Source organism: Paramisgurnus dabryanus, chromosome 5 (assembly GCF_030506205.2).
Source record: "Paramisgurnus dabryanus chromosome 5, PD_genome_1.1, whole genome shotgun sequence".
Lineage (NCBI taxonomy): Eukaryota > Metazoa > Chordata > Actinopteri > Cypriniformes > Cobitidae > Paramisgurnus > Paramisgurnus dabryanus.
The window spans coordinates 183090-207620 of NC_133341.1; the positions used below are offsets into that span (position 1 = coordinate 183090).

Sequence of the window (24531 nt, forward strand, 5' to 3'; positions counted from 1 at the left end):
CAGTTGCAAGATATACTATTAATGCTCAACTAGTACATTGTATAAACTGTTAGTTTGTATAAATGACATGTCGCGTTTGTAGGGTTTGTTGACGTATTTTAGACGCGAGTTGTTTATTCTAATCTTTAAACAATTGTGTATGACAAAAATTGTTCTGACTGAACTAACTTAAGAAACGGTACTGAAATGCTAAAACTAGGTAGATACAACTTCAACACAATATAGATGTTTTTAATCTATTGGTACCGATTTTAAATGTGTCCAAACTATTTCAAACATTACTAAGTTGTAGATGTTTGCATCTTAATTTACAAGGTTTTTAACAAACAAACACACGTTCCTGTTTTGTCTTGCTCTGTTTCATAGCATTGCAACTACATACTTAGGTACACCGCATTATGTTGAAAGGATTACTAAGTTAAAGCTAAACAATCTTTATTATGCTGTAGACGTATGGCGTATATTTTCTATGTAATTGATGAATTTACATATTCAAACATTAAATTTTTCCTATATTTACTGTTTCACGGTGAAGGTTTTAGTAAGTAAATCTAAAACACACTTCACTGTGTTGCTGCGTTCCCTTAATCGTCTAGCAACAATTTTCAAGAGATTACCAACATGTATGATGTGCTAACTGTCAGGGGATCTGAGATGTACTTTATTATTTTCTGAAGTAATTAAAAAGTTAACTATCTAACACTTACTGCACAATAACTTAAGCGATAAAGAGTTTGACAAATGTTACATAACCTATAGAAACGAAACAAACTTAATTACAAAGTCACTGACATAAAGTTTACACTTACAAAGAAAACAAATCACGCAGAATTGATGACATTAAGACAGGGAAGCCATAGGTTTTGAGTGTAAATGGTTGTTTTTATGAGACCAGAGCAAACACTCTGCGGGTAAGCCCTGTGCATGAAGATCTTAACAATCGTTACTTTGTAGATATTCTAGATAAATCAGAGAACGAGTTGAGACAGTAATCGCAATGTGTTGTGCACTTGAATCCTGAAAACGGGAAATCTGACAATTTCTGTTTGCATTATGAGTTAAACTAAAATATAAAAGAACAAAAATCTTTTGTCATGTATGGCTGATTAAAGATTGGAATAAACAGTTGTGCCAACATACTTCAACAAACACCTGAAAGATGAAACATCATATCATCATATGACAAAACTATAAGTGACGATTGTACTAGTTAAACATTATTAGTTTTCTTACTACTGTTTTTACAATTTGAACTCGTCTGTACATAATTTTACAGTTTTTCAGTTAAACGAAATCAGTATGGTGTGAGGTGTTGAAGGGCTCTTGTTTGGCTTATAAACCTTCAGGATTGTGGCATGATAACAGTTTACCACTGTTAAACCAGCACTCACTCCTGGGGACAATTAAAAGTGAAATGTATCACAATTCCATGTAAATGTGAGTTTCTGAAACTTTCTATAAAAATGAATGGTGTAAACTCAAAAAAGATGACATACAGTATAACAAATAACGGATAAGTAATAAATACATTAAGAAGGTTTTAAAGGTAAATGCATGTTTTTTATGAAATCTGAGAAAGATATACAGAAGAAAGTTGACATGAACAGATCAAATCTATGAAAACAAAAGATTGTCTAAATAAATACAGCTAAAAACAGCAAAGACATAGGTTTGGTGAAAGTGTTCAGATGAATAACGTTCCTGGTTTGTTTGCGAGGATCAGTGTGATAAGTAAAAAATGTATACTTTCGGAAACTTAAAAACTAGCAACGTTTTGATGATTCACTGTTGCTTTCTGTAAATTATGTCAAAAATCTAAGTGCTTAACTACACTTGTTTGCAAACGTTGTTATTCCTGTTTGCCATTGTTAAGATACACTTGGGTGTAGTGTGTTGTCTGTAAATATAAGCAACCTTTGAGAAAAAACACAGTTTAGAAATGTAAAGTCTAACTGAATGGTAGTGTTGCAACTACGCATGTTTTACGAATGGTAAATAAATGAATGTATGTTGTAATGTGCTTAAAATGGTCCTGATAAGTTTTGAAATGATGATTCAGTTATTGAAGCGCAAGTTTCATAGAGTTATATAGTTTATGCAAAGTAACTGACGTGTCTATGTAAAAATCACTAAATAACACAATCACCAAAATTGTGTCAGGTCATGCATGCGGATTTAGCTTTCATACTGATGCAAGTCACTTTTATTTTTACATAACATAACAAGTGTCACGCTTTGTATGAACAAGATATCACATGTCCAAATGACCGAATGAAGCGGGAACATTACACACAAACGTTTATCACGAACTTTTTAAAAGCTGAAACCAGTACTTATCAAATAAACAGCCTATAGATGGAAAGAAGGTGAAGAAAAATTAAAAGACCATGTTCAAATGTTTAAAATTAGGTTGTGAAAAAAGCAAATGTGTTTTCAGGTGTACGAGGTGTCCCAAGAACTCGCATTGTTTTCAAGCATCATCAAAGGTTATGATGTTGTCTAGATACAATAGAAAGTGTATGCATGTGCCAAGACCCTTGTCGATCAGAAAGTCAGCAGCAATTTCAACAATTTCACGCACATTGATTTGGTCCTTCTTTGTCGCTACTGCAACACATACATCTATTACATATGCAGACATGAGGAGGATGTTAGCAATGTCGAACTCCTCCTCATCATCACATTCATACATAGCATCTAGGGCTTTTTTGATGAACACATTGATCGGTTCATCGGCGTTAACAGCCACTTGAACCATCTTATCAAAAGATTTGTCCAGACTTTTCACGACATCTGTTTTTTTCTTGAGGTTGGTTACGCGCACGGCATCAGTTTCGCAGTAATTTTGCGGCAAGCACACATCAGCATTTGCAGATATTACAGCATAAAAAAGATTAACAAGCTCACTCCTGCAGTGTTCTAAAAGCATTTCTTTAAAAACTGGAGGACCGCGCGCGTACGGTATCTTGTGTTTGTGATCACGCTCAAGTGACATTTGTTCTCTCCTTTCAAGAATCCGCAGCGTTGTAGACAACTTTACACAATGTACGTCCACAAGTCTCTCCCTGATTTTGTTAAGCTTCCGGTCGTGCTTGCACCGTCCTCAAAAATAGCTTCTGCAACTCCTTGAATCCTGCACAGTTGAGCTATGCCGTGTTAAAAACTTTGCTTTAAACAATTTAATGGAGAATTCCTGAAAGTAGCCTTCAAATTTGCCGCTAAATGAACATGCCAGAGCGTCGTATCTGAGGTGTGAGAGCTCTAAGTTTCAGGCTCTGATTTGTAACCTAAAAATCCTGACCCGTCCTCTCTAAACACAGCAATTCACACGCCCCTCATCACATAGTCATCGGTGTGAGTTATGAAGCTATAGAATATTAAAGTGTCAGTGGGAAAGGTCTTTCCTGGTATTTTCTATATCATCCTCTCCGCTCTATGCACCCGTAGGAAAAGGAATTCTTGCTTCTTATGTGGAACGCTTAAATTTTTCTTAACTTGTAAAACAGGTGTAATAAAATCAGTTTCATAATGTACACAGCTAATATGAGGGTTTTTAGTTTCAGCCCTAATAGTTATCTTTAGGGGTGTCCTCGACTAAGGATTTACATATTCGAATCAGAATTGTCGAATCTTTCCATAGTCGACCGATAGTCAAATCATCTATCTTTGTGTGCATGGGTTGGGAAGGGGCCAGGTAACTTTTATTTTCTTTCACAAGCAGCACACATAAACAACTTTCTGATAAAGTGACCAAAACTGTCTTTCAAGTAATAAAAGAAGACAAAACTGACGATGCATTTATATATATATATATATATATATATATATATATATATATATATATATATATATTTATTTTTTTATTTTTTTTAAGGTAAAATGTAAGGCAACATTTGTTTAATTATTCCTCATAACATTTTAAAGCCACGATCTACAGACCATCACACAAACATACATTTTGATAAATAAACCTAAAAAAATAACAAAGGTGTTCCTGCTTTGGAAACTCCGGCTACAATTAAGTGTTTTTATTTAATTTGGAGATTTAGCGTGTCAAAGCAGTCATGACCAAAAAAACCCGACAAATGAGAAATGACAAATAATTTGTGATTGTGACTGTAAATGATAAAAACTAATCTTTATATACAATTCGTTGTATATAACCATATATACAAAACGTTAATTTATAACAAGAAAAACACTGAAATTAATGATTTTATAGACACTACGCGTTATTATTTAGCACAGAAATACCTGCTTGCTTGCTTTGACTTTGATCATCTCTGTACAGAAAGACCGGATGATATTATTTATTTCAGGAATCTCTTTGCTATCATTTGAAAGTGAACACCGACCGACAATAATATTAAATCACAAGAAAGACATTCGTGTCAGGCAGAAATAGGTTCGGTGCAGATACTAGTTTCCGTTTCATCACCGAAAAAAAAAAACGGCTTACCTGTTTTGTAGTTTAACTTTTGACTTTTGAAGATAACCACTCTGTTTTCAATACATTTTAAAAACTTATACTCGTCGAAAAACATCCGTTTTTTAATGTTTAGTTTGATGAACTCCTAAATATGAGACGCAGAGCACCTAGCCTGTTCGGCTAAATTGCATGCGCAAGCATGGCCAGCACGCAATAGCGCAACATCGATACAACGAAAAGCTATCCAAAATGTACATACTTAAATTAGATCAGAATTTACGTTTATAATAAATACAATTTTGTTAATAAAATAAGGTCAAAAGTAACAAAGTGCAGAACAAATATGCAAAATGCCTCAAGTGCCCGGAAACAAAACACAAGCCAAATAGTTCAATCAGATAACCCAAAGTGATTTATAAATAAAATAAAATATAGAAATTATTAAAAGAACAAAAGGCATAATATAATTTGCCAGCCTTTTCTTTTAAATGTAGAAACAAAGAGGCAATGGTTTATTAACATATAAACCTCTTATGGACGTGAAGCCCGGTCACAGGGGTTGTTGGATTTATTAAAGCATTTTAAAAATATTTATTGAAAGCTGCTACTTCACATATTATTTGCAGCATTATCATAATATGCAGTATATTAATATATTGTGAGAAAGATGTTATATGTGAGATCAGATAATGTGTGCACCCACGGCCAAAATTGAATGATCCTCATTTCGTAACACATCTGCGACGATTCGACTGTGAGATTGGTAGTCGAATCAGGCTTCTCCTATCGATGCATCGAATCTTCGACTATTCGGGGTCACCCCTACTACTGATCTTTGGCTGATTTTTCCAAATCCAATTTATTCTGTAAATTTTACAAAATGTCAAAATGAAGTTTTTAGCCCCATGTAATATACACACAATCACATTTCTAACCTCTTTCAAACAGCTATTAAGGACTGGAGGTCACAGCTTCTTTCCTTGCTTTCAACATGTCAGGGGCTCCCGAAACAATGCTCTTTGCTTCACCTCCTTCCCAACCAGTGTCCAGCAGTACATACAGGCTTGCTATGATTAATATCAACGCCGTCCAGCCATAATCCTTCCTGCAGCAGATAATGCCAGACAGCAAGCACACTTGACACTTTTAATGTATAATTAAGTAGGAAATGTCAGCACTTGCTTTGTTCATTTTTTTTTAATGATAAATGAGACAGGGTAGTGGCAGGGATTGATTTTGTGTAAATGAAACTAATTATGGAAATGTCAAACATAATTAATAAAACAGGTTTAAGCTGCATAACACTGTCAATGAAATTAAGGAGGAGGTATTGGTGCCTATTGTTTGAGCTTTACTTAGGCCACAGTGTTGTGCTTGTTTGGTGCTCCCAATTGCGCACTCCCCACTATCATACTCTCTGCCTCCCATTCCCAGAGGATTGGGAAATAAATATGCTTGTCTCTCGATTGACTGTAGAAATTAATTGCTAGACTCTTGTCCTATCCAAGTGTTACATTCCTGTGCAGGACATTAACACAACTAATTTAAATGAACCCAAATGCCTGCACAATGAAGTGCTGTCAGAGCATATGACACTCCCTGGTCATACCAAATTAGCTTTGTTTCATAATTGAAAAAAATTCCCATTCAGATGACACTTTTGTCGTGTCTTCTTTTTTCAGCTTTTAAATGAAGGATTTTTGATTTATAAAGAGCTGTGCTTGACCTATAATTAGAGCAAAGGAGATAGGGATGGACGATTAGGCACATGCTGGGGGAGTCAGATCCTTAGTCGCAGTAATGATGCAAGAGACCTTGCAGCCCTTGGAGAAGAGCAAGAGTAATAGAATCAGCTATTTTTATGGCGACCTGGATAGTAGGGGGCTGGAGAGGCTCTGTGGGTGAAACGGAAGGGCAGTCACCTAAATTGACAACCCCAAACCCAGTCATCAGTCCAGTGTGTCAACACGAACACACACATCTGCAGCTACCCCCTCTTAAACATTTGCAATTGGGTTATGTACACGCACATACATACAGAGTTGTGGACAAAGCTGTGACAAATATGTGTAGATTTTTTTTATTGATGTACTGTAGGTGTGTCAAAATCTCAAAAACTCCCAAATTATTACTTATAAAGTAGACTTAAAGATCTTCTGTAATATTAAAAAAGGTTGTTAGGAGAGATACTGGCAGAATGCTTGAATTATTAGCATTGCATACAACCTGTCGTACTTGAATCCTCCCTGGTGCATGAATCCCAAAAGCATGATTTGTTAACTGTGGTTGTAAATTCCATTTAACTCTATTGGTAATGGCAGAACTTGCGACTATAGTTGCTTTCAGAAAACGCACCCCGGTGCCATGCTTGAACCGGCACTCGGTCCAGCATGGGAGTCAGAAGCTGTAACAAGGAGGCAAAAGGCCACAGCCTTGTGATCGGGGAGTTAGGTTTACTGCACAGTTTTCACTAACTAACTAACTCCTTTACGCAAATAAAAGGAGTGTTAATATTTACCTGTACTGTGATTCTAAAATATTGTGCAACCTCTCATTATGATGTGCTTCATTAATCCCTCCAATGTCATGAAACCTGTACAATAGTGAACAGCAATTAGTGTAAGTTCATAATGGGTGTGGTCAATTGAGTTATGTTTTGTGTTAGGCTTAGGGATATAATTTTATGTGAATTATTACCATACACAATTCTCCAGGAACACTTAAAAACTCATCTTGCGCACATTAGAGGTGGCCTATTTCTTGTGCGTACTCTTGCCATAAACTTTATTGCCTGGTCTTGTTCTGTGTCTAGGGAGAGTCAGCAGTGATTGTGGAATATTGTGGAAAGGTTTAAAACAGCTATACTTACTTTAGAAGATTCTAACAAAGAGAAACTTAAAATGTTTTAATGAATTCGGAAGTGCCCAATGCACATAGATGTAAAATCGTGCACTTATGAATGTGTTTGTGTGAACTATGTTAATAAACCATTCAACCATTTATGTAAATCTTGAAATAAATCTCTGACTGTGTCAAGTAAGACTTTCAAAATTTTCAGTGTTTATTAATGTAAGAATTTTATGTACATGTCACGGAGTGACTTTGAGGGTGGAACCTTTCTCCACCGTTTTCGGTTCCGCCCTCAAAGTCACTCCGTGACATGTACATAAAATTCTGCAAACACCAGTCACTTCCTTTAACTTCATGGCAACCCAAATCGGGGTTATTAGCTACAGGTGAGGAAAATGAGCGTGGACGGGAGGCACACTTCTGAAGAGTCGGAAGGCCCCGTTGATCCGGCGATCTCCTAGATGCGAGCGGAAAGAGGACAGGGCTGAAGGAGACGAAAGGAAGGGCGTTGTGTCTTCCAGCAGTTGTTCTGAGCGCTACGGAGCGGAGGAGCTAGTTGGAGAGCGTGTATTGGTGTACTGTGGAACTTGTAGCCAAGAGAGAGAGATACACACACTGGGCTGAGTATACAGACAACTTTATTGGAGCACCGTGTTTACATGTCTTATGTGCCATGTAGTTTTGCCCACGTGCAGATCAGCTAGGATTGCCGGGAGGAGATTGTGCTACCAGCAGCCATATTACCCTGTAGCCCAAGACAGCTTGCCTACTGAAGCTAAGCAGGGCTGAACCTGGTCAGTACTTGGATGGGAGAAAAAACAGGTTGCTGTTGGTAGTGGTGTTAGTGAGACCAGCAGGGGGTCCTCAATTTGTGGTCTGTGTGGGTCCTAACACCCCAGTATAGTGACGGGGACACTATACTGTCAGAAAAAGCACCGTCCTTCGGATGAGACGTTAAACCGAGGTCCTGACTCTCTGTGGTCATTAAAAATCCCAGGATGTCCTTCGAAAAAGCGAAGGGGTGTGCCCCGGCATCCTGGCCAAAACTTGTCCATTGGCCTACTAATCATCCCTCATACTAATTGGCTATATCATTCTGTCTCCTCTCCACTAATAAACTGGTGTGTGGTGAGCGTTCTGGCGCAATATGGCTGCCGTCGCATCATTTAGGTGGATGCTGCACATTGGTGGTGGTTTAGGAGATTCCCCCGTTCATATTTAAAGCGCTTTGAGTACTGAGAAAAGCGCTATATAAATGTAAGGAATTATTAATTACCAGTTGAGCCTGACGCAGGTTATCTGGGAAGAGAAGGAAAAGTACAGTATTAAAGGAAGTGTGAGTACATTGAATTATACAGCGTCAACATTTACCTTAAAGAGTGTGGAATAATCGTCTACCTATTGTGAGTGTGACCAGTGTGTAAGCGGCCCCACCGTGAAGGGATTAGTGGGTGAGCCGGGAAAAGCAAGAAAGGAGCCCATTGCCTGGCTGTGACGTTTCATCTGGCCGTCCGCACATCGGTGCCCCCGACGTCCAGGAACTATTCCCCGGCCTTAGGTTATTCTGACCTTATTCACTGTGAGTGTGTGGAGTGCAGAGGGTGAGTCCTTTCCCTTTGCTGTGTGTACACTTGAAGTCTGCAGTGTAGTGCTGTGTCTTGTTGTCAGTAGTCACCCTCTAGGCTGGGAGAGAAACCCTGTGTAAGAAGAACGTGCACTGGTGTTGTGAGATGACCGCTTTCTGCATACATGCCAGCTGGCGGATCTGGACCCCGACTTCACCGAGTGGTGGCGGGTCGACAAAAATCGTCAAGGAAAAGTGTGGCCATTTGTATACTCACCGTATGCCCAAAGAGAAGATCCAGTGTGGCCATTTGTATACTCACCGTATGCCCAAAGTGAAGATCCAGTGTGGCCATTTGTATACTCACCGTATGCCCAAAGAGAAGATCCAGTTTGCCCATTTGTGTACTCACCGTATGCCCAAAGAGACGATCCAGTGTGCCCATTTGTATACTCACCGTATGCCCTAAGAGAAGATCCAGTGTGCCCATCTGGATACCCACCTGTATGTCCAAGTAAAGATCCCGTCGCCCTCCTGCATACTCACCTATACACCTGGAGCCAAGAGACTTAAATGCCCCCCTCCCCCATGCTAGGAGAAACCAAAGACTGAGACCCTTGTTTTTAAGTATTTAATTCCCCCTGCTTGTCTTTTTAATATTTAATAAACTTTGTTAAGTTTTATCTCTTTGTCTGTCTGGTCATTGGGGTGTTTTGGGACCTCCTCGGGGTGGAAGTGAAGGAGGAGCATGACCCACGACAGGGGCGGTCCGCTCCCACCTGTGACAGAATTGGTGTAGTCGGCAGTCCACCCCGGGTTGAGCGACCAAAATTCCCCAATGGCCAACAATGTTTTTTTATCTTAATCCTGCAATTTTATTGGTTAATGAAAATGTTGATCCAGGACCGACAATGGTGTTGATCCAGGATCACATCCTACTTGGTAAAATCACGTTCACCATTTGCAAACACCAGTCACTTCCTTTAACCATACCTGCAAACTCAGAAGGGCTGAAAAAGGTGACACATTGTATACGCACCCGCAACCCACCCCCACGAAAAAGAAAATAAGGGTAGACAAAAATGTCTTCAGGTAAAACAACCTTTATTAACACCGCTGTAACTGTTGTCATTTACTAATTTTACATACTGTATTACAAATATGCATTTTGGGTTTCCAATGGGATTCCATTGCCATCGGTCTTCACACAAGAGTTCATTCCAGCAAATAGGTCACATATCCCAACTTCAAAAACTGCTCTTAAGTGGCCTCATCTGGAGCAATTAGCAGACAAGATTCCACCGCTGTTGGATTGCGAGGTAGGCCTTCTGATCGGCTATAACTGCCAGCAAGCCCTTCTTCCCAAAGAGATTGTGTATGGAGAAGAAAATCAACCGTATGCACAACTAACTGATCTCGGCTGGAGCATAGTCGGTTGCTCTTACACAGCAAATGATTACGGTGATGTAGCAGGAATCAGCCACAGAACTTTGGTGCGACAAGTAGTGCCTGACATTGAGCCCTCCGTCAAACTGAGGAGAGAAGTACACTTTGTGTGTAGAATTCATGTTAAGGAAATTATTCCAACAGATATAATCAAGGCCCTTGAATCTGATTTCACAGATCATTGTACAGACGACAACTCAATTTCTCAAGAAGACATTCTCTTTCTGTCTAAGGTGAAAGAAAGTATAAGACAAAAGGAAAATGGCCACTATTAACTTCCACTTCCTTTCAAGACAGACAAACCTAGTCTACCAGATAACAAGCAATGTGCAGTTCATAGGCTCATTAGAGCGCCGGCTGAGGAAAGTCAAACAGTATCATGATGATTATGTGTCCTTCATGAATGAAATAATAACCAGAGGAGACGCAGAGAAAGTTCCAATCGATGAACTTCAGAACCAACCAGCATGGTATATTCCACACCACGGAGTCTACCATCCCCACAAACCAGGGAAAATCCGTGTGGTTTTCGATTGTTCAGCACGTTTTCATGACACTTCTCTGAATGATCACCTTTTGACGGGTCCAGACCTGACCAACACATTAGTTGGAGTGTTGTGTCGTTTCAGGAAGGGTCCAATAGCCATAATGTGTGATGTGGAAAGGATGTTCCACCAATTCCACATTGCAAAGGAACATCAAGACTTCCTACGGTTTCTCTGGTGGGTAATCTAGATTCCAAGCCCTCTGTGTATAGGATGAAGGTACACTTGTTCGGAGCAGCTTCATCCCCTGGCTGCTCTAACTTTGGCTTCAAGTATTTAGCATCACAGGGTCATGGAAGGTTCAGTGAAGAGTCCATCAAGTTTATCCAGAGGAGCTTTTACGAAGATGATGGCCTAACAAGTGTAAAAACACCAGCAGAAGCCATACATCTGGTGGAAGAAGCAAGAGCCTTATGCAGAACAGGAAATCTTCGTCTGCACAAGTTTGTCTCAAATAGTGAGGAAGTGATTACCACAATACCGCCTGAGGAACGTGCACAAACAAAAGACCTAGACATGGCCATAGGAGAACTTCATATGGAGCGAGCACTTGGAGTTCAGTGGTGCGTTGAAGCAGACAAATTCCAATTCAGAGTCGTCGTCAAGACAAATCGACTGACTAGAAGAGGAGTTCTATCAACTGTAGCCTCTGTCTACGATCCTCTAGGATTTGTGGCCCCTTTCCTACTAGTTGGTAAACAGATCCTTCAGACACTATGTAGAGATAAAGTGGGCTGGGACGAAGAACTCCCTGGACACATCTTATCGCAGTGGGAGCTATGGCTTCGAGATTTGCCTCAATTGGCAGAACTACATATTCCAAGATGCTACCTTCCATCAGAATTTGATGAAGTTATCCAGTATGAGCTTCACAATTTCTCGGATGCAAGTTGCAATGGTTACGGTGCATGTTCATATCTCCGAGCAATCAGTGAAACAGGACTGGTCAGCTGCTCACTCGTCATGGGAAAAGCGAGAGTGGCCCCTTCTAAGTTAACTACTATCCCAAGACTTGAATTATCATCGGCCTTGACTTCAGTCCGCATTGGTGATGTCCTTAAAGGGGAACTTGAAATTGAAAATTTGCAAGAGTATTACTGGACTGATTCAAAGGTGGTCCTCGGCTACGTGAACAACGATGCCAAAAGATTCCACACATTTGTAGCCAACCGAATCCAGCGCATAAAGTCCAGTACATACCCTGAGCAATGGCGGCATGTCAGTTCCACAAGCAACCCGGCCGATCAAGCCTCCAGAGGACTTAATACAGTTCAGCTGAAGGAGTCCAACTGGTTAAGGGGACCTGACTTTCTCTGGCAGAGGAATCTTCCACTTCAGGAGAAAACGGTGGGAGAAATTGAAATGACTGACCCTGAGCTTCGGAAAGCCCACCTTTACAAGGTCAACACAAAGGAAGTGAATCCGATGATGAATCGTGTAACTAAATTCTCTGATTGGTCCAGAGTAGTACGAGTTATTGCCAGGCTCAAGAGGTTCATACGAGAATTCAAGGGAGTCCAGGAAAGAACTAACAAAACAACTAGTCTTGAAGAAAGAAGGGAAGCTGAAATCTTCATTTTCAAACTAGTGCAAGAAGATGCCTTCTTTAAAGAAATCAAAGGGATTCAGCTTCAAAAGAATACTCTGAACAAGGGAAACAAATTGTACCAGTTAAATGCCTTCTTGGACAAGAACGGTGTTCTCAGGGTGGGAGGACGGCTGTCCCAATCAATATTACATCATGATGTAAAACACCCTGCAATACTTCCCAAGATATCTCATGTGTCAGCCCTGCTCATTAAACGTCATCATGAGCGTGTACATCACCAAGGTAGAGGCATGACCACAAATGAGTTGCGTGCAAAGGGCATATGGATAATAGGATGTGGAGGTGCAGTTTCTTCACACATCTACAAATGTGTTAAATGTAGAAGATACAGAAGGACAACTGAAGTTCAACAAATGGCAGATTTGCCAGTAGACTGTACAGAAGTATCCCCTCCCTTTACGTACTGTGGTTTAGACTGTTTTGGTCCCTTCATTGTAAAGGAAGAAAGAAAGGAACTGAAACGATATGGATTGTTAATTACATGCTTGTGCTCTAGAGCGGTACATATAGAGACATTAGATGATTTAACAACAAATGTATTTGTGAATGCTCTTCGAACATTCATAGCCATCAGAGGACCTGTAAGACAGTTATGATGTGACCAGGGAACAAATTTCATGGGTGCCAGGAGAGAGTTTTCTGAGTTGCTAAAAGAAATGGATCAAGAGCGTTTACAAGCAGTTGGTTGTGAATTTGTGACAAATGTCCCATCAGCAAGTCACATGGGTGGAGTATGGGAGCGGCAGATTAGAACCATCCGAAGCATTCTGACTGCCATGCTCGACAAGTCTGCAAGCAGACTTGACACCACAACTTTAAGGACATTTCTTTATGAGACAATGACCATAATCAACAGCAGACCACTGAGTGCAGAACATCTTAACGATCCCACAGGCCCAGAACCACTCACTCCCAATCATATACTGACTATGAAATCCGCAATAATTCTGCCACCTCCAGGACAGTATGGCAAAGAAGACCTCTACTTGCGTAAAAGGTGGAGAAGAGTACAATTCCTAGCCAACGAATTCTGGCAAAGATGGAAACGCGAATACTTGCTGAATCTCCAACAACGTAAAAAAATGGCAGAAAACATCTCGAAATTCTCAAATAGATGACATTGTGATTCTGCAAGATGACAGTGCTCAAAGAAATGAGTGGAAACTTGCTAGAATAGTGGAAGTTTACCCTAGTGCAGATGGCATTGTGAGAAAGCTAAGGCTGTTGGTCAGTGCACATGTTAATGGAAAACCTTGCACTAAGTCAGTTCACTTAGACAGGCCCATTCACAAGATTGTTACATTAATTGAGGCTAAGTGAATTAAATACACTACACACTTATGTTTACAACTGTCTCAAGGGAAATGTGTAAACAACAAAACTTTTCATAATCTTCAAAGAAAATCCCACATTCTGAGTTGATGAGTGATTTTGGTGGGAGTGTAACTGTTGTCATTTACTAATTTTACATACTGTATTACAAATATGCATTTTGTTTTTATATTTGTTTTGTTATTAATGTGTTTAGGTTTTCAGCTATTTCCTCAAATGCACTTTAAGTAATGAGTTAAGATGTTAGTTAAGTAAAGTGTAATGTATTGTAAAATGTTTGAGTTCACTTTAAATGTAAGGCGCAAATGCGTCTTGTTCTGCGGAAGTGACGATCTTTCTAGTTGCCGCGATGGACTGACAATGAGCGGACGTTTGTAATTCTCCGCGTGTATTGCACTTTAAAGTTTATTATATCGTTAAAGATCTACAAGAAGATCATGCAGCTTTAAAGGACAAGTTCGGTATTTTAGACTTAAAGCCCTGTTTTCAGATTGTTTATGGTCAAATAGAATGGTTTTGACTGAAATTTCGACATTTTCGGCTGCCCTGAGAATTTTCGCGTGTTTGTGTTTCAGCTCAGACCTCTACAATGGGTCTATAGGTGCACTGGAACAATCCTTCCTAAAATGCATTAAACTTTCGTTTACAAAGACGTGAAACTCACCGAGTGGTCAGGGTTGTTTACTGGTATGCTCACACAAAAATCGCTGCAAAAGACGCATTCCAACAGGTTTTATCGTAGTTTTTACCAACTCCATTGACTGTATTAGACGTCCTGTGAGGTACGGTATTACTCCGCGCCGGGAACTTTGTTTCTATTCTTGCAATTGGCAAAGGCGGATTAGCGCCACCACCTGGGCTGGAGTGTTTATTATTCAAGCTCTAAGCGGAAGAATGTACGGGTGTGAGGCGTTTGGGGAAATAGGTCCACAAGTTAACAACGAATGCTAAAACAGCTGTTGGAATGCGTCTTTTGCAGCGATTTTTGTGTGAGCATATCAGTGAACACCCCTGACCACTCGGTGAGTTTTTACGTCTTTGTAAACGAAAGTTTAATGCATTTTAGGAAGGATTGTTCCAGTGCACCTATAAAGCCATTATAGAGGTCTGAGCTGAAACACAAACACGCGAAAATTCTCAGGGCAGCCGAAAATGTCGAAATTTCAGTCAAAACCATTCTATTTCACCATAAACAATCTGAAAACAGGGCTTTAAGTCTAAAATACCGAACTTGTCCTTTAAGGACTATAAGACCTCTTTCGCAACCAAGCAGCCAACGAGGTATTTGTGATGTATTCAATGTGTTTGTTAAGTTTATTATGAGAAAACTGTGTGATCATATGCTGATGTATTGATAAAATGCTCATTTGCAGTTCTCACGGCGTGAACGCTACAAGTTTACAAGAATAAACGCCCGTTTAAAGAACGACCTGTGTCTGTGGTGTTGTGGAAAGAGCTAAAACCGCTATAAAACAACCTTGCAACTGGTGAATGGTAAATTATTTTCTAATTTTTTTACTCTTTTGGCCTGGGAAAGCCTTTCAAGGGCTCGTTTTCTCTGTTTTGCCATGTGCCTCTTTCGGGCCACACTTTCTTCCTCCACTATTTGTGCCCCATTTACAGCAGCACTAGTGGATGGCTGGCAGCCAAACTCCACCCTCCTTTCACTGACTTTCAGCTGCTTTTGCTGCCGCTGGGCTTTGTCTCTGGTTTCAGCTGAAATGATGTTACCACACAGCCTTTTATCTACTGGCTCAAATTTAGGATCATCATGGCTGAAAATGTCCACCGCACTCAGCTTTCTGTTCTGTAGAGTATATTTGACAGTCTGGATAGCGCTGAATGTGGTCATGTTCATGCTCGTACTTTTCTGGTCAATGATGTTGCCCATTATATTAAAAGAAGATTCAACTAATGGGCCATGGAATATTGACATTGCAGCTTTCACTGCTTGACACAGGCCTGGATATTTTCCAGTTTCGTCGACACAGGCCCACCATCTCACAACATCATCTCCATCTTGGAAGCTGGGCAGGGAATGATCTACGTTGTACTGAAGAATTTCCTGGTGTGTGTCAACATCAGGCAGCAGGTGATCCATCATAGCAGTGAGTTTCCTCAGTTCAGACCCAGTTTGAGAGTGCCCTCTCAGTATTGGGTCCATGGCCGACAAACACTGGAGGGTCTTGCTCTGCAGTGGCAACTTTTTTTGCAGATATCTGGCACACGTGATGTATGCCCGGGAGACTTTCTCCAGGAATGGCTTTAGCAGCTGAAACAGATCAGCAACACTTACTATACTATTGTTATCATACAAACTCTGCAGAGGCTTTTAATCAATCTGCAGATGCTCCTAATCAATCATTAATGAATTGATTAGCCTCCCGCCCCACATACATCTCACTCACAGGCAGCAGTTTGTTGTCCAATTCCATGGTAGCCAGACATTTGGGCATCAGGTTCAGGTGTTCAGATTTGACAAAGCAGGCAAGGAAGTTGGTAAAGACTTGAAGCTGTTTGTCATGCAGTTTATGAACAAGTGTCTGACTGCATTGTGGTTCAATGTACAAAAACGCACACAAGAAATGCATATCAATTTCAACTCTGGACTACCGAAAGTTAAATACAAGGATTCACTTATCTCACTATGAAAAGGCATAATACCCTGTGGTCAAAGAAAATGTTGTCAGTAATTATTAGACATTGGATCACTATAATTTATTTTCTAGACCCAGGCACCACATAATCCTGTAACATTTTTATCATTGTAATCCAATTCTCATAATTTGTGTTTTTTTTTTCATATTTTGAAAAACCTGATGAGAAATGTAGCATTCACCAGAGTAGAAATGGCAGCCACAAGCAAAGGACTCAATGTTCAACTCACCTGGAACACCATGACATATTCTTTAAGGATCGGTAGCACTCCTGTATAAACACTGAGGTGCAGCTCAGTTATGGTGGCTTCATGCCACACCTTCCTAACCACCCTCTTCTTCCGGTCTTTTCCCAGCTGCGTCATTCCTAGAAAAATCAAAGGCTCTATAACAAAGCTCTGTACAAAAACTAACACTCCTTTAGTTACCATAATGCAGGTAGGCAATCACTGATCCAAGAAGAAATAACTGATCAGTTACCTTTTTGCTGAGGTCCTCATGAAAGGACAGAATCTGTGTCTGTGCCTTTTCACTCACTTTGTAAGTGGCAAAAAGCTGCCTCAGGAGGTCCTTGTAGAGGGCCTTGTCTTCCCTGTCCATAAAGCCATAGTAAAGAACCTTGTAGGCAGGAAGCAGCCTCTGGGTGCTAATGGCAACATCATAAGCCGATAGCCAGCGATGCTGAACAAACCTTTTGGGAGCTGAATTAGGAATGCTCATGAACTCGCATATCTCTCTGAAGTACGCCAACTGAGAAAGAGATAAATCAAATCAGTTTTTACCTCAAAAAGCTCAGGTAGCCTAAATGTCAGTTAAGTATTAAACTTTTTTAGAATCTAGATGACATCTAGAAAATAGTCTCCTCACAGTTAAGTAAAGCAGCAGGTTAGTATATTGTAAAAATATCTCTATAATGAAAATTGAATAATGTTAACTAACCTGGTCTGTGGCCCATTGATGATCTGCATGTAGATCACCAAACAGCTGTTCAAGATGATTGCTGAAAAGCGCTGCAAAAACCTTTGCAGCATTGTGGATATGGTGGCAACTATCACCGTCAACATCAAGTAGGCTTGGGCAGTGGTTCTGGCCCACTCTTGTTTCCAACCCCATTTTACTTCCTCGCATAACACCGCAGGAGTCCATCAGCATGCTTACAAGGTTGGACCATGGGATGTTGTTATCCTTAAAGAACTTAACCAGCAACTTTTCTAGCTTGAGAGCGTTAACCTTCAAAACCTCTAAAGAGCCAAGGTGTTCTACATCAACCATCTTCCTGTCTGGGTTGAAGTAACTAACCAGGATGGAAAGAACTTTTTTATCACCATTTGTAGTACTCTCGTCGAGGTTGATGGAAAATGGATACTTCCGTGTATTGCTGAAGATCCTCTCTGAAAATGTAAATCCCAATCCATGCACCATTTTGTAAGCTGCTGCTGTGCGTGACAGCTTCAACCCACTCAGAGCTACTTTGTCTGTAGCCAGCGTTTGGGCCAGCTTCACCATCAGTGGTGCAAATGTAAAAGGAAGTGAATGTTCGGCAAGAGTAGCAAGAACCATCGCCTAGACGAAGAAAATATTAGATTTTCATAAGTACAACCTTTGCTTATTGTATAACTTCTTATAACCCTGTGAATAAGTTATTAAGTCTAGGTCAACTCTAGTACAAGGGACTGTACACACCATGTACAGTACACACAAATTATCCTGGTAATGTACCCAGAGCCGGCCTTAAGCATCTGGTGGCCCGTTTCAATAACTAATAGGAGGCCCTACCCACATAAAACATAAGCATAATAGAGCAAAAAAGCAAGGATTCCTGTTGGTTTGCATCAATGGTATATTATTTTATTACGTGCACTTTTAGCTTCACGAACAGGCAGCTCAAAAGAAATGATCCAACCTTATTTAATTACAACTATACAATTATAGTTGCCTCGCCCTTTCATGGACGCTAAATTCTCTGCTTAATTGATTTGCGCAGTATATTTTCAGCTGTCTGGGCTGACTTTAAAAAAAAAACATCTCAAACATCCCCTCAACTTGAATTATTTAACAAAAGCAAACAAGACAAGTGTCTGACTGACACTGAACCGAACTTATAAATAAGGATGGGCTCCGCGTTTTTTCAGCACCGTAGACAGCTCACCTGGCGGCGAGCGTAGATTTAACCTAAACCTTATTAGAAATCCACCTTTCTGTGTTTGGGTGCTGAGAATTCCCTGATAAGTTTATCTTTGTCCAGCGATTTTGTCACCTCGTGCTCAATAAAAATCTGAACGAGAGCTGACGGCATCTATGTTCAATAGGCTATTATAAAAACAGTTTACATTGTTATGCGGGAGCAAAACAAAAATAGACGATTTCCAAGCCACTGTAAAAAAAAAATCACCCCTCATTTATCTAAAGTTCTTGGTCATTATGTTCATTTAATGGAACATTGTGTGGATGTTGCGTTAGAGGAAAATGCCGTCATGCACAAAATATATTAAAGGCAGTCAGTAAATGCACACAGATGTTATAAACATATTTTAAATACAATTAAATACTGCATTAAGGTTAGTATAAAATCCAATAATATTATTTAAAAAAAACCCCATTGAAATCAGTCCCTAAAATAATGTATTATTAAAAACCTGGAATCGCACTTGCACAGACAAGCCTGATGAGAGAGAGCATGGTCGAATTCAAAACTGCGTTTTTGCGCCCTTGAAGGGCACTTCGGGAAGGGAGCCGCTTAAACTTTCACTCCAGATAAAATGAAAATGACGTTGCTTTCATTGCTCTATTCTCCAAGTGTATTTTAGCGGTCACAGTCACGCAATGAGACACAATTGCGCAACTCTCTGCACAGCTCTGATATTTGAAGGGAATAAATAGGGCATATAGCGATGAGTACTTCAAATTGATATTCTCTCCATTTGTGACGGAAAATTTGTCGGAATGAATGCGCACGGGCTAACTACGACAGGTAACACATTTAAGAAATGTCGGTTTTCACAAAAATAAGGCTATTAAGCTCTCGTCTAGTGATCCCGATGCTAAAGAATAATTAAACCTTTAGAATTATCCACATGTGCACGTTTTCGAGTTTTTATGAAGCACTGTGATGCTGCTGTAAACGATTCTACATTGATTTATAAAAATGAAAGAAATTACTTTTAAAAATAATTTAAATGACATATAATAAATATTAATGCAGTTCTATATTTTTTTTAATAAAATACATTCATTTCATATTAATAATCCGATTTCTACAGGCTAAAGCGCGTATGAACGTCCGAGAGAAAATAAAGAGCAGAAATTAATTGATTTAAAATGAAAGATATGTGATTGCTTAACATCCACAGGCACTGACAATGTGAGCTCCCCCGTGCAGGAATCATAGCCCCACGTTCAAACATTCTTGCGCCGGGCTGGGGCCCTCCTTTAGGGCGGGGCCCGTTTCAATTGAAACGGTTGAAACATAGCTAAGGCCGCCTCTGAATGTACCCTACTTCTATGTAGCCTGATAATAGCCTACTGGCAAATGTCAAGAAACCTGTCAACAGTGAAATAGTAGTTATTATTTAGTAACCCAGAAAACTACAAGCCTGTTTAATCTATAATACACACCTCTGCATTAGCAACCTGCTGACATGTAGGTACAGGCACCTTAACTCGCGCTCTTATGGCTTCAGGCCCCACCTTGGGTGCACTTTGACTTGGAACTGGAAGGACACTGGCTGTAGTCATCACCATGCACACTTTTTGACGGTGCACCTCTGTTTGGCAATGTGCCGAAAGAGCATGAGAGCCCTTGTTGCTGTAGTTTATTTCTTTACAGCAAAGGCTGCATTTTGAATACCCTGCTTTGTCAATTTTTTTAAAATACTGTGACAGTGGGAAACTGTGCTGAACTCCCTTCACCTCAGTTTTGACCTTAATCTTTAGCCAGGCCCAGCTCCATCTGCACCTCAACCCTGAGTCAAGCTGTGCTATATAAATAGAATCCTCCTCTTTACAGAAAATCAATAGATAATATAAGAAGTAGAATATAGCGGCTAAGGTTAAACCATACAAGCGTGCATATTAATAATGTAACTTATACAGTAAAGTGCCAAAATTGGCTGACTTTCCCTGGGACGGAAAACCCCCCTAGGAAAAAACCCAATGGGAAAAACTCCTAGAAGGACAAAAACCCTTGGGAGGAATTAATATATATTTATATATATATAGATACGGTAGGGATAGGAGGCGGGTAAGCGGATTAAACTGGTTTAGCCGGTGGTCGTTGGTCGGGCATCGGCTGGTCGTCACGTTGAAGGACAGCCAGTAGATCAGTGGTGCGATGACCTTCACAGCAACAGGAACTGGGTCTGTTTGTCTCATTGTCCTCTGGGTCGAGGACGAGACAGGGAGACAAAAACAGAGTTCTATTAGCGTAGGGGCCGTTCGCATGTAATGCAAGTGTCATACATTATAGTGGTTTAAGTTAGCTCGGTTCCAGACAGGCTAACTATTGCGGCAATAGCATATTAAATCACGAAAAAACAAAGAACGGCACACTACTCTTATGGCTCTCAATATTTATTATTTAAAAGACAACGTTTCGACCAAAAAGGTCTTTGTCAAGTCAAACACACATTTTTTTAAAACATCAAAACATCATGATTTAACAACTCTTAAGAATTAAACACACCTGATATCATACAATCAGACACACCTGATACTACTAATTGGCTCTAAGTGAATAAACCTCAAATCACCACCAAGGCAAACAAAAAAGAGGAATTTTTTAAAAAAAATATTATACATATCAACAGAATCACAAAAAAAGGTTTCAAATCAAAATCCAAGTTTAAACCCTTAGGAAATAGAGTATTAAGTGTATAGATATAAAAAGCCTCCCTCTGTAACAGAATTTTATCAATATCGCCACCCCTTCTGGGTACTCTAACATGTTCAATCCCAAAATAACGAAGAGTCGACAAATTGTGTTTCAAAGCATTGAAAAATTTTTGATCATTTAGCCGTATATTGCTTCGATGTTCAGCAATACGCGTTTTTAAACAACGCTTTGTTTTACCAATGTATGCCAATCCACAAGGACATTTTATCATGTAAATTACATTCTTAGTGTTACAGGAAATAATTCCCTTTATCTTGAGTTGTTTTCCAGAATGGGGATGGCTAAAGGTTTGACACTTGGTTGTAAAATTACATTGAGCACATTGTCCACATCTATAATTACCATCAGGAACTGAAAAAGGATTGATCGAACGTTCCGATCCCCGATCGGCTCTAACAATCATTTGCCGTATATTAGGGGCTCGTTTATAAACAATTCGTGGTGGCTCTTTACAGACTTGTTTCAAGGATGGATCAGAACTTAAAATGTGCCAATGCTTGCGTACTACATTGGCCAACTCATAGCTTAAGGCAGAATATTGAATGATACACGATAACCTGTTGTCGGTTGATTTTGACGCTGTTCGAATAAGGCACTCTTTTTGATCATTATTTTCAAAACGTGCCACAGCTTCTTTGACCCATGTATCGGCATAACCCCTTTCATAAAATCTTTGACACAAGTCTTTACATTGGGTTTCATAACTTTCCTTATGAGTACAAATCCTACGGATCCTCTTAAACTGGCTAATCGCAAGGCTCTTCTTTAGATTCGTCGGATGAAAACTCTGACCATGTAAGATGGTATTTTTATCTGTAGGTTTTCTATACAGATCCGTCACTAGTCTACTGTCCTCTTTTATTATAAGTAAATCCAAAAAACTAACCTGAGATACATTAAACTCTAAGGTGAATTTCAAATGTTCACTGCTTCGGTTTAAAAAAAGATGAAAATCAAGTAATTCACTCTCCGAGCCACACCATATGAGAAAAACATCATCAATGTATCGACGCCATAAAAAGATATTCGACAGAAAGGAATTAACCATAGGATTAAATACAAAGTCGTGTTCAAATTGACCCACATAAAGATTGGCGTAATTAGGGGCCATAGTGCTCCCCATTGCTGTTCCCTTAATTTGTAAAAAGTATTCATCTTTAAAGATAAAGAAGTTTTTTGTCAAAACCAATTTAGTAAGTGTCTTTAAACAATCAATACTAGGACTCTTATTGCTGTAACCATCACGTAGAAAAAAATCAATAGCTTGTATGCCACCATCATGTGGTATGTTGGTATATAAGGACTCCACGTCTAGTGTCACCAAAAGTACCTGATTATGAGGTAATATAATGGACTGTAATATTTTAATCATATCCATAGAATCCTGTACATAGGAAGGAAGACCCTGGACATAAGGTTTCAGAAAAAAATCAATAAATACCGACATTTTTTCTGTTAGTGAGCCCATACCAGCAATAATAGGTCTACCTGGTGGTTTTGTCAAATCTTTATGTATTTTTGGTAAAATGTATATCACAGGTGTAGTTGGGTAATCCACTTTTAAAAAATCAAATTCATTTTTAGTTATATCACCACTTGTCAAAAGAAATTGCAGTGTCGTATGAATTTCATTCTTAAAAGTAATAGTTGGATCACACTTCAATTTCTTATAAAAAGATACATTTTCCAATTGTCTATAAATTTCTTGATCATAGTATTGTGTATCCATAATTACAATCGAGCCTCCTTTATCGGCAGGTTTAACAATTATAGAACTGTCAATTTTTAATTCTTGTAAAGCATTTCTTTGGTCTTTAGGTAAATTATTAAAAGTCACATATTCTCGTTTTTTATTCACAATTTGTCCCACGTCTCTTTCAACCAATCTACAATATGTTTCTAATGAATGATTTCGGTTCTTAGGTGGAATAAATGTAGATTTAGCACGGAAAGCTCGAGAGTTAATTAATGGATTGCTTTGACAAATATCAAATGGTGCATTTGTAGGATTTCCTATATGCATCACAGGTTCCAACTGAACATTACTCGAGAAAAATTCCTTAAGTCGTAACGTCCTAAAGAATTTTTGAAAATCAACATAAACTCCAAAATCATTACAATATGTAGTATGAACGAATGATAAACCTTTTTCGAGGGCTTGTACACAATCAGATGACAAAACTTTACTAGAAATGTTCACTACATTATGACAATTCAATGGAGAAGTTTGTGATGAGTTCCATATTGGTGATCTCTTCTTACCCCGTCTGCAGGCTTTCTTTTTCCTCGTGTTCTGGAGTTTCGGACGGGGCGAGAGTTCCACCTCATTGAACCGTCTTCTAAAAAAGAAGACGAGGAAGAGCCAAAGCTGCGCTGTTCAAAGTCGGTATCATTGCCTGATGTTGGAGGTTCTGAATCAACTCTTCTAGGAGAGGTCCGCCAGTTGCGAGTCGATTTTTTTAGTCTCCAGGTGTAGACTCGCTGTAATTTGTAATCATCCGCATCTCTGTGGAACTTCTTCTTCTTAATCGCTTTTATTTCCATCTCCAGTTGTTTTTGTTGTTGTTCGCATTCGGCAATCGTCTCCTTTAATTTGTCTTTATCCAAAACAGTCTTATCCAGATCCACACGAGTGGTATCAATTTCACCACGTACAGCAGTCAGTTGCTCCGTGATTTCTTGGATCAGAAGTACAATCAAATCGAATGAACATTTGTTAGTGATTTCACACCATTTGTCACAAAAAATGGGATTATTAAAACCCAAGGTCGGTCCTTTTTGAATCCGGAGTCCTCGTGGGATTCGCTTCTGTCGAAGATAATCACTCAATGTCACTGCATGTAAAAAGAGTTTAGTTTCTCTAGTAAGTAAATTGTTAAGTGTCCGTCTTAAATCTTTATTCCCACTGGTAGTAGGCGATATATCTTCAAAAAGTGATTCTTTCAGGATAATTCTTTCATAGTCCTCTTCTGAGAATTCAAATGTGTTACTGGTTGCCATCCTTTCTTCAACAAAAAGGGCTTATATCCCACAATGAGAGTCTTAACGTCAGGAGTGCCACACCAAAAAGTTAATCAAAATAAGGAGTAGAATGTGTGCACATCCAAAAATATTTTGAGACAGGTGCTCGTTCACAAAAACACTAAATCACGAAAAAACAAAGAACGGCACACTGCTACTATGGGTCTCAATATTTATTATTTAAAAG

General features: G+C 39.4%; 1 protein-coding gene across 1 annotated transcript; it reads right to left on the bottom strand.

The window, feature by feature from the left end:
• Nucleotides 1-16662: 16662 nt before the first annotated feature.
• On the bottom strand, nt 16663-18087 carry LOC135773120 (uncharacterized). The gene is made up of 2 exons (XM_073814823.1): nt 17372-18087; nt 16663-17182 (listed from the first exon to the last, which is right to left on the bottom strand). Exons 1-2 carry the CDS (start codon nt 17990-17992, stop codon nt 16853-16855), a joined length of 951 nt encoding a protein of 316 aa, XP_073670924.1. The 5' UTR covers nt 17993-18087; the 3' UTR covers nt 16663-16852.
• Between the last annotated feature and the right edge of the window lie 6444 nt (nt 18088-24531).